At 36.8% G+C, this 11,982-nt stretch overlaps 1 protein-coding gene across 1 annotated transcript; it reads right to left on the reverse strand.

Annotated features, from left to right (window-relative positions):
• Positions 1-9,451: 9,451 nt before the first annotated feature.
• Positions 9,452-11,442, reverse strand: LOC132790051 (uncharacterized). The gene is made up of 2 exons (XM_060798473.1): positions 11,091-11,442; positions 9,452-11,028 (listed from the first exon to the last, which is right to left on the reverse strand). The coding sequence occupies exon 2, from the start codon at positions 10,988-10,990 to the stop codon at positions 9,584-9,586; it is 1,407 nt and encodes a 468-aa protein (XP_060654456.1). The 5' UTR covers positions 10,991-11,028; positions 11,091-11,442; the 3' UTR covers positions 9,452-9,583.
• Positions 11,443-11,982: the final 540 nt, after the last annotated feature.

The following is an 11,982-nucleotide window of genomic DNA, read 5'->3' on the forward strand; positions in this document are numbered from 1 at the left end:
CAACTCTGTCTATGGGGCTGCTGCTCCTGCTGCTGATGTTGTTGGCAGTTGGGTGGAGTGCTGCTCGTCCATCGCTTTATTTACTTGTAATTTGAAGCTCTATTCTCTATACTACAATCTCGATACAAATGTTACACAGCTCAAAAGGCAACTAGCCAACTAGACAAGATGGCCAACCAGCTCTGCAATTCAATGCCCCGGAGAAGCATTGCCATAACTTGGTACATATATTGTAATGGCTATTCGATTGACCGAATCTGCCAAAAGCATACTTATACTTACATAGATCACATGGTTTCGCTGAGTAACTAACTCCTACACCAAAATGTCCAGTCAATCCAAATACTGCAGAATTTGAGCGGTTGCAGAAATACGAGAGCATGGCTCTCTGGTATCAGTTGAGTGCTTGGTGGCCTCCGATTAGTGTTCCCGAATGCCAAAGTCGATTGGAGTGATGCCCCATGTTCCCTAAGCGCACATTATGATCGAAGCACCCACAAATTTAATGAAGATGTGAAAAATTACACTAAAAGTTTTATGTGCTGCTTAAACTAAGTCTCAACATCTTTCTCTATAAAGAAAAAACTCTTCAGTCCAGCATTTATTTATTAATCGCACCTTTACTTTGCAATTTTTTAATATTCCCTGATCAGAGTATTCATTGCTGTTTCATGCATATGGTACTTGAAAAAATGATATCTCCTTCAAATTATAAAAATAAATGTCATTTGGTAAATATATTTTTTTGCATTTCTAATGATTTTAATGATTATTTGAACCATTTTTCCCTCCTTTTATACTTAAATAGAAATATACCTTGTGGCAAAGTTTTTAACTCCATCTGAAATCATTGATCACTTTCGATACTGCGAAATATATGTACGCAAGAGAGTAAGTGTATTGCAGATAATTGGATTCTTGGGTACAATGCACTTTTAAATTAACACCGTTTTCAACACAACTTTATATAGCCGCTACCCATAGGGTAGAAGGGTATTATAACTTTGTGCCGACAGGAAATGTATGTAACAGGTAAAAGGAGGCATCTCCGACCCTATAAAGTATATATATTCTTGATCAGCGTCAACAGCCGAGACGATCTAGCCATGTCCGTCTTTCCGTCTGTCCGTCTGTGTGTTTGTCCGTCTGTCCGTCTGTCCGTATGAACACCTAGATTTCAGAATAATACCGCAAAATATATTGCTTTTATTCAAAATGGGTAGCGGGTATCACACAGTCGAGTACACCCGACTGTAGCTTTCTTTCTTGTTATTATTGAATTTATTACACTCTAAAATTATTATTAGTATAACCAGTGATTCGATCAGTTCTTCCTATACTGCACTACATACATACATGGATACATACATATATTAAACTTGATTTTGGACCAAATGCAAAACAAAGTCCAAAATGCAAAGTATAAAAAACCAGTAAGAAAAAAAGTCCAGTCACAATTAAATGATCCCCAGATTGCTTTACTCAATTTTAGCTAAAAGTATTATACGCGTTAATTTTAAAACAATAAGCCAGCAACCATATGCTATAAATAATATATATATATATATATTTATTTGTAATTGATTAAACGCTTTATTAGAATGCGTGCTTTAATAAACAATACAAGGTAAATTTCATCCTTTATACTTAAACTTATTAACAACGCAAAAAATTACTGTAAGAAACAGAATACAACATTTTAATGTAAAACAATATCTTATCTTGCTTATATCCAAATAAATGTATTATCTATAATTTGTTATATGATTTCTTTTGCATAAATAAGCTGTGATCCACTGTAATCAAATCACGTATTGCGTGATCGCAATTGATGCAGTTCCAAAACGTAAGCAGCTCTGTAAAGTTTTCGTACTTGTTCGTCTTGTGCTCCAAGAGAAGGCACAATGTTGAAGGGGAGAAACGTGTAAGGTTGCATTTGCAGTTGACAATGCTTCAGTTCTCGCCCCCTTTCTTTCTCTCTCTCTCTCTCTCTCTCTCTCTCACTCTCTTTCTCTCTCTGTCGCTCTTTTCGGGCAGTTAGCAAAATGTCACGTAGCAAATGTGACAGCGTGGTCAACATAATGAATGGTTACCACCCCGGAAAGGAGCAGCGAAAAGTGCAGCATGACACAGGTGCATGTGTAGCTTCATCGTGCATGTGTGCGAGTCTGAATATGTACGTGTATGTGGTGTTTGTGTTTGTGTGTGTATGAGCTTTTGTGCGACTATAACACATGCACTTTGGGAGTTCATGTCTCCGACATTGATTGCCTTGGCGGCGATTGCAATAACCTTAGCCGTTGTGAGGCCAAGCGCGCCCAAATGTCACGACATTACCGACTGCTAAAAGGCAACGGGTGGCTAGGGGGAGTGGCAGGAGTAACGGCAGCGGCAGTGGCAATGGTAACGGTAACGGTATCGGTTCTGGCAACGGCCCCAAAAATGTGTCCATGCACGTGACACTTGGTTGCAATTTGCAATTTGATTTTGTTCCTCGAGCGGCCGACAACAAAGTTCCAGTTGTGTTGGCTGCATAAGTTCATAGATCCAATTGATTTCAGCGTCTATGTTCAGCTTCTTTGTGTAGGTGTCAGGTGTGTGTCTGTCTATGTTAAGTTGTGTGTGTTCGCCGGGTGTGTGAGTGTGTGTATATGTGTATGTTGTTCAGTACTTTTGCTGTCGCTGCTCTGTCACTGCATTGGCGTCTTTACATTGTTACACTTGACCAATTCGAATTGCAATTACACACCTGAGTGTGTGTGTGCCCCTCCTCCTCGTTTAGCTACGCCCTTCGCTGCTGCTAACACATGACTTTTGTGTGCGGCAATTGGCGAACAACGATTTGTGTTGGCTTTTCGTTGTTTGCCAATTTCAACTGCACTCACTATCATACCTCAGTTTTTCCTTCATACACCATCGTCTTGTGGATTATTTGCCCACAAACTCACATACATATAGCTCGTGTACTTGTGACTTTGCCCTAATAGACTGCTTAATGAAAAGACTAGGTTATTTCTTCGTATAGTATATCTGCAGTGTGTAGTAGCTGTCACTGGGCATGATTGCCACACGAGTGTTTGCACTTAAAAGTCCGCAAAATACGCAAACATTTGATTAAATGAAACTCATGTAACCGGTCATAGGCCAACGAGTTTTCCCGAATCCGAGCATCCCACTTGTGGATACTACATTTTTCCCCATCCCTTAAGAGAACGCTGCTAAGTGGCAATTCTACTCCGCATAAATCGACTTCCTTTCGGATGTGCCACATAAGTGAATGTCCGTGTATTAAATTAGTGGCGATTTATTATTATTTTGGAAGAAATTTGTATTCGGACTAAAATCAGTTTAATATTCTATATCTGATGAATGCAATTCTTGCTTATTAGCTGTATAATGTAATGAGTGATTAAAATCTTTAAGATTCAACATTGGTGGCGCTTTGAACCGCTTTATAAGACAACATATAATATTTACATTGTAAGGGTAGCCCAACCCAGTATACAAAGTTCTACCCTTTATTCCTAATCACATACTAAATAAATATGTTTCGAATATTTTTCTTGTTAATGTTTGTTTGATTTTCTCTTTATTGAGTGACTGTTAAGTGTAACATAAAAGGTATGCCACTTAATGATTTCTTATACCCGCTACCCGTAGGGTAGAAGAGTATTATATCTATGTGCCTGCAGGAAATGTATTTAACAGGCAGAAGGAAGTAGCTCTAACCCTATAAGTATGCACATACATATATTCTTGATGAACGTCAAAAGCCAAGACGATATTGCCATGTCCGTCTGTCCGTTCGTATGATTATTATTGATTCCGGTAAATTTGACTGCGATCAGATCAAAATTGTTGAAGATTTTAAATACTTTTGTATGACAAATAACGCCTACTGCAAACGGGGCTTAGGTGCTTTGGCTTACAATCTCGTATATGTTGATCTCTATGGTATATTTCGATTGTACATGGATATTCAAAATATAGAATTCGGTATATTTTTGTATTTTCTCGGTATATTTAATTAGTTATACTCGTGTTGAAAATGAGAAGCGTGTGTCTCACAGTCGAGCACACTCTAACTTTTTTACTTGTTTACAGTGTGACTAGCCTAAATATTTCGATGTCGACATATGTAGTTAGTTCAGAGTTTTCAGTTTAATTGTAAGCTTTTATGTTTTTACAAAATATTGTTATTTCATTGATTTATTGTTGTTTTTGTTGTGTTGCCTATGCACATTGGCACTGAATTTTTCTTTTATATAGTATTAAGAATACTCCAAAATGCCAGCAGACTTGTAAGTAGAGCCCACTGTTTACAATTCCATCAATTAGTTATCCTTGCTCAGGCTGACATTGTTTGCTAAACGCGACTACTCGAAGGTCGCAAGTGGCGGCTCCTTGGTCCATTGTCTGCTAAAGCCCATGTCCTTGGAAATGAAGACTGGAATGGCGATGATAGTTCGAGTGCGTCGGGCCTGTATGCGAGAGCTGCTGGAAAAGGAGTTTGCACAGCAACAGATGGAGTTTAAAAGAATGAGGAAAAGATAAATTTTGGTTATCTGACTGCAACATTACTAGGGAATAATTTTGCAGTGCAATCGTAAAGTTGTTCCCTAGTAATGACGATTGTCTAATCGACTAATGTGTTCAGGAATAAATGAAATTGTAATCTTAAGTATAGAAGTCCTTAAAGAAGCCCAGAAATTTATTTAATGCGGTCAACTGCCCGGATGCGGTATAATAAATTGATTTAGTCAGCTCTGTAGCGGCCATTAATCTAGTTTGTATGGCCCAAAAGATGCCACGCCCATAACAGAATTTGCTGTTTATTGTTTAATGAATGAATGTGAAATTTCAATAGGGCGTTTCTTGTGCCGAAAATCCTTTGAGCACCAGCCTCGTTTTTTGTTGCATGCAGTTTGCGAATTTTGCTTTGTTTCGTTGTGATCAACTAACACACACAAACACAACCGACACACCCACACACCCACACAGACAATGGCGAATAACAAATACAAACTGATTATCATGGCTCGGCTCAACTTGTTTTTGTGCCATTGTTTTTGTGCTGCGTTGCGGTCCAATAAAAACGACACTTGTATTATTAATTGAAAGCCAAAGATATACTTTGGTTGGGATTGTAGGCGCAGCATCCTTTCCCCACAGCTCTGTTCGTTTATTTTTTATTTGACTGGATTCACTTCATCATTTGTCAATGTCTGGCACTCTGAGGCGTCTAACGAAGTGTGACTGCCACCCGCAGCAGCGTCATTTGCATGTTCAATAGGTAGAGATAAGATAAGGCTTAGAATGGACTGCAGTTTCGCAGGCTGAATGCACTCAGTTGCACTTCCGTTAACTTTCGAGCGCCTCCATTTTGGGTCCTTTGGGCAATCGTCGTCGTCGCTCCCTTCGCTGTGCAGTCAGCGATGTGCTAATCAAATTATAAATTGTTCCCCATCGGGGAAGTCGTTTAAAGCAGAGCCCGCCCAACAGGACTCGGCATTGTCATCATCAGCCTAGCGATGGAGATGTCATCGTAATTCTCATTCGATGGCCCACAAAAAAGAGCAAGAGTTGTGGCTGCAATTTCTTTTTTCCCTCCTGCCACCTCACCCACGCCTAATGTCATAATGGAAAACGCCATCAGATGGCGGATGACATCGCATCTAGGTCGCGGGTCCATTCGCAATTGCTGCACTTTTCCAGTTTGAGTGTGCTAGTGTATGTGTGTGTACAATGTTTGTGCGTGTAATTGAGCGAGGGTCGGAACTGGAGCTGGTCTATTGAGAGCCACGCAGGTGTTGGAGCATGTGACCCACGAGGGGCACATTAAACAATGCATTCTTTTAATTAACAATTTGCATTTGCTGTTTTTTGCGCCTTCCACATTTGAGTATGTGCAATGCTTTTGTTTCATTTAATTGCTATTTACATAGCCCATCACTGTTACAGCCTTGCAAATACCCAGTTCTAACATGTCCTTTCCAATACAACATCATTGTTGAATAAATGTTGCCTTGCGTGAGTATTTGTTCGCCGGTAGACAATTAGAAAATGTGTCGAAACGTGGAAAAAATAGACCACTTTCAGCAAAAGATGTAGTAAAAGCAATATACATACATACATATGAATGTATCTCATACAAGCAAAATATTAAATGCCAGGGTGTTCAACTATCATATGATACTTAGTACAAAATCATACTGAATAATAAAGTGAAGTGAAACAAAAACCTATATGTAAATTTATTATAATAAACATTAACATATATTCAAAAAATCGAAGTAAAACAAAAACTAACAGAAATCTTTATTTGCATTTACCAAAACTAAAAGAAACCTTTATTTAAATTTACTATATATATATTAAACGGGGATTAAAGTTATTTTTATTTTAACGTTTTACAATACCTATGTACATAAGCATACATACTGTAAAATGTGTTAGCTGAAAAGTTTAATTTTGTCTGCCACCGGTTCTTGATACCAGTAACAATTTTGTTGCCGCAATCTGTACTTGAAACAAATTGAGCTCGGAGAAGTGAATACCACGAATGTTCGTTGAGTACTAATTTTATTGTGGAATATGCAGGGTTTATATATACAATATCTTAAGAACTAATGTTTGTTTAGGTCAAAATCTTATCTGTTTATAGTTTACAATGGGTAGCCTGATAATCAATAGTTATCTCATAGTTTAATAGTCTGAACAGTTGTAAAATAGGATGACCTTATCTTATATCGCTTAAGTTTATGACGCATGCAGGTCAAATCATCCGTGCTGACAGATGGTGTGAAGTCGTAAATGCGCAGCGGTGCCTGTTTGTATAGGACTATCTGTTATCTATCTGCAGCGCACGATTTTCTGCTTGTCTCGAAATCGTACACATACATTTAAACAAATCTTTACGAAAACTCCCAACCTTGTCGAAGATAATAAATTTGGACTGCAAATGTAAGTATTATATTATATGTTTGAAATTTAGCTTACATTTAATGAGCACTTCTCTAACAATGAAAGTAACAGCATTCGAATATACAATCCACTGTGCTCGACTGTGCGATAAGTTCTACCAGTTCTCAATAAAACCAAAACCGTGCGGTGTTATCTTTTAGATACATCAAATTGATATACCGATATAATACTGAAATATGTATAGGGAATATTGGAACACATTGTAGCTCTATATGTTATAGTCACTGAGATCTAAGTGTTCATAAGAACAGACGGATACGGTTATATCGTCTAGAAAAAGACAAGTTCGGTGAGGCATCCTTTTACCTTTTACACACATTTCCTGCAGACGGGTATTATACCCGTCTAATCATTGCCAAATCATTATATTGTTTGGCAAATAGAAAAGTTTATGCGGTAGATAAGTACTAGTAAGATTGATTCTGGGTAAACCAAAAAAATATTGATGATGAACAACAAAATTTAAAATAACATATTTCAAAAATAATATGTGCATTCAATGTGCCTATAACTTGTATGTAAGCGCACATAGTTTATGAATCTTACAACTTTTTCAATATTGTAAATATGGAGTATAGTACATTTGCAAATCAAAGTGCATTCATAAACATTTTGAATTTACATTCGATTGCCATAAATTATTACACTTGCTGCAGCACACATATCTTTTAATATACATACATATGTATATGTACATACATACATATTGTACTGGCATGTGTTATGCCTATCAAGTAAAACAATTAAAATATTGAATGAAACGTACAAACAAAACAATATATGAACATATGTACATATGTATGTGTTCGTAGTACGAACTTTGTACATACACATGTACATATGTATCGTGCAATATGAGACATGTATGTATTTATGTATGTATGTAGTTTCATGCTGTGCATACAGTTGTAATTCATTTATTTAAAAGAAAAATCCATTAACACAAATCTTTTGGAATTTTCTTACATCCTACGAATGTTTTTTGTTAGTTTTTCTATTTTTCTATCTGTCTCTCTCTCTTTCTCTGTCGCTCTACCTATTTTTCTATGTTCGTCTGTTTTGACTTGGCATACTGTCAGTGTTCTATTTAGAAGGAAAAAACTGCAATCACCTTTGTGATTGTGCTTTGCTTTTCAGCTTTATCGCAATTCCATTCAACAATTTTCGCTTTGTGCACTAAAAGTATTAAATTTCTTCAAATACTATTCTGAAATAATCCAAGCACTTCCGTCTGAGCGGAATACATATTTCCAACAACTGCAATCAGAAGCGGTCGGCCTTTCAGTGGGATTCCCCTTTTTATTTCTTTTGGTCAGCTATGTGGTGCAATCACTCCCTTGCAACCCATCTAAACCAGCGAGGAATGCTTTTAATGGCTTCGCAACCATTTCTTATCATTATCAAGGCAAGCGTTTAACTTTAAGCGACTTTTGTATTGTGGTTCCTGGCGCTTTCGTTATTGTTGCTGCTTTTGCTACGGACACTGTTGCTACTGTTGTTGCTTTCAGTTGTGTACGCTTCATTGTCCCGTTTGCATCCAGAACAGCAACCATTCTTGATTTTCATTTTGGTGCATTTCCGTCAAAAGCCATTCACGTTTAACAACAATATCTACACTGAAAAGTTAAGGTTCCAATCGGAGATGACGCAGTCTACAAACCTACATACATAGTATGTATGTATGTATTACATACATATGCATATTACATATGCATTTAGATATTGCATTTGTGAACACATATGTATGTACATATGTATCTATGTATATAGTATTTACACAGATACATTATTGTTCATTTGTATTATACATACATACATACATATCATTGTATTCAAATAAATATACTATATTCATTTGTATGTATGTATGTAAAAAAAGCTAAGTAATTGCGCATTATTTAATTATAATCTTATCTCTACAAGACCACAAGTTTGAGATTAAAGATGTAGCGTACAACGCACAGCAGAATCAAATATCACATGCAACGCGAACATTTGATTTAATAGTAACTACAGTAAGGCAAACAAAAAAAAATATTCTTTTTCTTTTAATACCAGAACCGGTAATACATATGTATGTACATTTGAAATTCATTCATTATGTTTGTTCCGATATTTGCAACAATATTTTCATAAGTCGTTCGAATAAAGCGCTCATCTCTAACAAGTCGTAATAATAATAATAATAATGTAATTCTTTTAATGTACATACATATGTATATGCACATGTGCTGCAGTGTTGGCAACTTCTTGCAATAAGTTGTAGCAATAAAATAGAAAATAGCTGTAAGATATTAGATCAATTATGTAATAAAACTCTTTTTCTAAACTATTAAAAGCATTTTTTATTCAACCGTTAAACTTACATTAATTTTCCGAAAAATATTAAAAATAAATGAAATTAATTGTTTGTTCAAATAACATTAAAATTAAAAATTAAGTAACTAATAGAATTGGAATTTACGTATTGTATACTGGAAGCGTTAGATTAATCTGAAAGCATTTCATGAAATTAATTGTTTGTTCACATAACATTAAAATTAAAAATTAAGTAACTAATAGAATTGGAATTTACGTATTGTATACTAAAAGCGTTAGATTAATCTGAAAGCATTTCCGTTATGTGTGCGCGCGCTGTAGCACCACGAACAACACAAAAAGCAATATAACGTTCAACCATCATTGCAAAGAAATTGTAGTTTCTGGACACGCGCAAGGAGCGCAATACTGTCATGAAGTACTTGTGAATTTCGCTGCCCAGTTGCGTATCCCAATCGGAATGTGGACGACGATTCTCCATTGTGTTGAGAATCAAGCCAAAACTGTGAACTAAAACAAACAGATCTGCTTCACATCCTGATCTCGCCAACTGTTCCCAATCGACCGACTTTGCCATTTCAAAAGCTTGCATGATCACATCAATCTCAAACGCGTGAATTTGTGTTCCGGAGACCTTTGAGAATGTAGTTAGCAGTATTGTCATGGCAATGCGATGATTGATCTCGTCGCCATTTTTGATGAGCAGCACAAGCGAGCTGTGCATATCAATGACACGCTCCATGCGTGCTTTTCCTGTGCCCCATACTAGACGATCATACAGATTTTTACCAATGATAACGGCGTCTTGAGGTCTAAGCTCAAATGCCAGTTCACATACGGCCTCCAAGAGTTGACAACGATAGCCCATGCAATGCGTATCCAGCTGCTCGTAGTGCTGCATCATAATTCCTAGATGATATAGGTCAATCAGCTCATCCTGCTGCACTGTCTCCAAAGCATACAAGCTGCTAATGAGACTAAGTAGCAGCTGGCTGGTAGACTGTGGCTGCAGCGCATTGGAAAAAATGTCGGCGATCTTAGAATTGAGTAGAAACTGCTTGAGCTGCTCGTGCGTGTAGCCGACTTTAGCTGCCTCTACTGGTGTCACAGCCATTGCGGCATTCAACGTCATCAGCTCCTTTGTTGTGCGCTTCATTGCCTTCAAATCAAAAAAATGGCTATTATCAATGTTATAACTAGTTGCAGCTGTGGTTAGCTTATCAATACAAGTGGGATCCTTGCGGAATTTGTTAGCTGCAGCTGTTTTATGGCTACTCTTGCTTGTCATGCGTGGCTTGAGCACCTCCTTCGATGTGGATGCAGTCAACTCATTGCGGGATCTAGTTTTACTCTGTGGCTGTTGATCCCTGCCGTCCTTGAGTTTGGCAGCATTTGACGGCTGCTTATTCTCGTGTTGTTCGCTCGTATCTTTGCCCTTTGCGGTCGCCTCTTTAGTTGACTCCTTTGCAAATCTTGGTCGTTTCCTCAGCAAGTGCTGCGGTTGCTCGGTTTCCGACTTTCGTTTGCGAGTTAGTCGCCTTTCGGAGGTGGAAGTTTCCAGTTGATTGTTACGCTTTAATCCCTCTACCATTGGTATTATTTTCAATACATTTGGCGGTAGCATTTTATCAGATACCGCAATTAATGAGGTTTTTTGTTGAGCACGCGTCTGGCGTGGCGATGCCATAGCGGTGATTGGCTGAATTACCAGCCAAATTTATCAATCTAAAAACAAAACAGCTGATTGTAACTAATGCTGTTGGCTAATGTAAAATTTCAGTACTCACACATAAATGATTTCTAAACGTTATGTATGTACATACATAGGTCTGTTCGAATAATAAATTTGACAGTTATAAATTACAAATTCTAAAGCATCTGACAAAGACAAAATCCAGATCACCAAATTTCACTTAAATTTAACTGGGCCACTCTTCAAACAAGAAAATCAAAGAGAGACCAAAATAAAGTGTGACCAGACTACATGTCGATAAAAGCTTGCTAACTTATACTCTATTAAATAGAGTCTATTTACACCAAGTTCATCTGCTTCAACGATGCAGTTCTATGATGCAAGTGTTTCACAGAAGAAGAAAAAAATCAAAGGCAACAGAAAAAATCAACCAAAAATTAGCAATTTAATTAATTATGGGCGTTCAAAAAGTATATGATTAATTCCTTGACGGAATTTGTCCCGTGCGAGACTCTTTACATTGCAAAAAAAAATAAATAAACTGAAACAATTTTTAAAATAAGAAAAGGTTATTTTTATAGCTCTGGATAAGGACTTTAATTAGAGCTAAGAGTGGATTTTTAATTTTCTTTCTGTTTTGTTTTCTGTTCTGATAATTGCAAAAATTAACAAAATTTATATGTATATTTTATCGTAAACAGAACAAGTTCCTAAAATCAATCATAGCTCTAAATATAGTGCTTATCTATGTAAGGCTTTAAGGATAACATTCACTTATTTTTAAAATTGTTTCAGTTTATGTTATTTTCACTGCAGTGCACTGTAAAGATTCTCGCACGGGGCAAATTCAGTCATGGAATTACCCATATGTTCTTCAAATCACTCTACTCATTTGAAAGGATAACTTAATAATAAGCAACTCGCTCTATAACTATCATATTTCTATACAAAGTGGTCAAATTGATCGGCTTAGCGATTTTCTTTAA

Source organism: Drosophila nasuta, chromosome 3 (genome assembly GCF_023558535.2).
Source record: "Drosophila nasuta strain 15112-1781.00 chromosome 3, ASM2355853v1, whole genome shotgun sequence".
Classification (NCBI taxonomy): domain Eukaryota; kingdom Metazoa; phylum Arthropoda; class Insecta; order Diptera; family Drosophilidae; genus Drosophila; species Drosophila nasuta.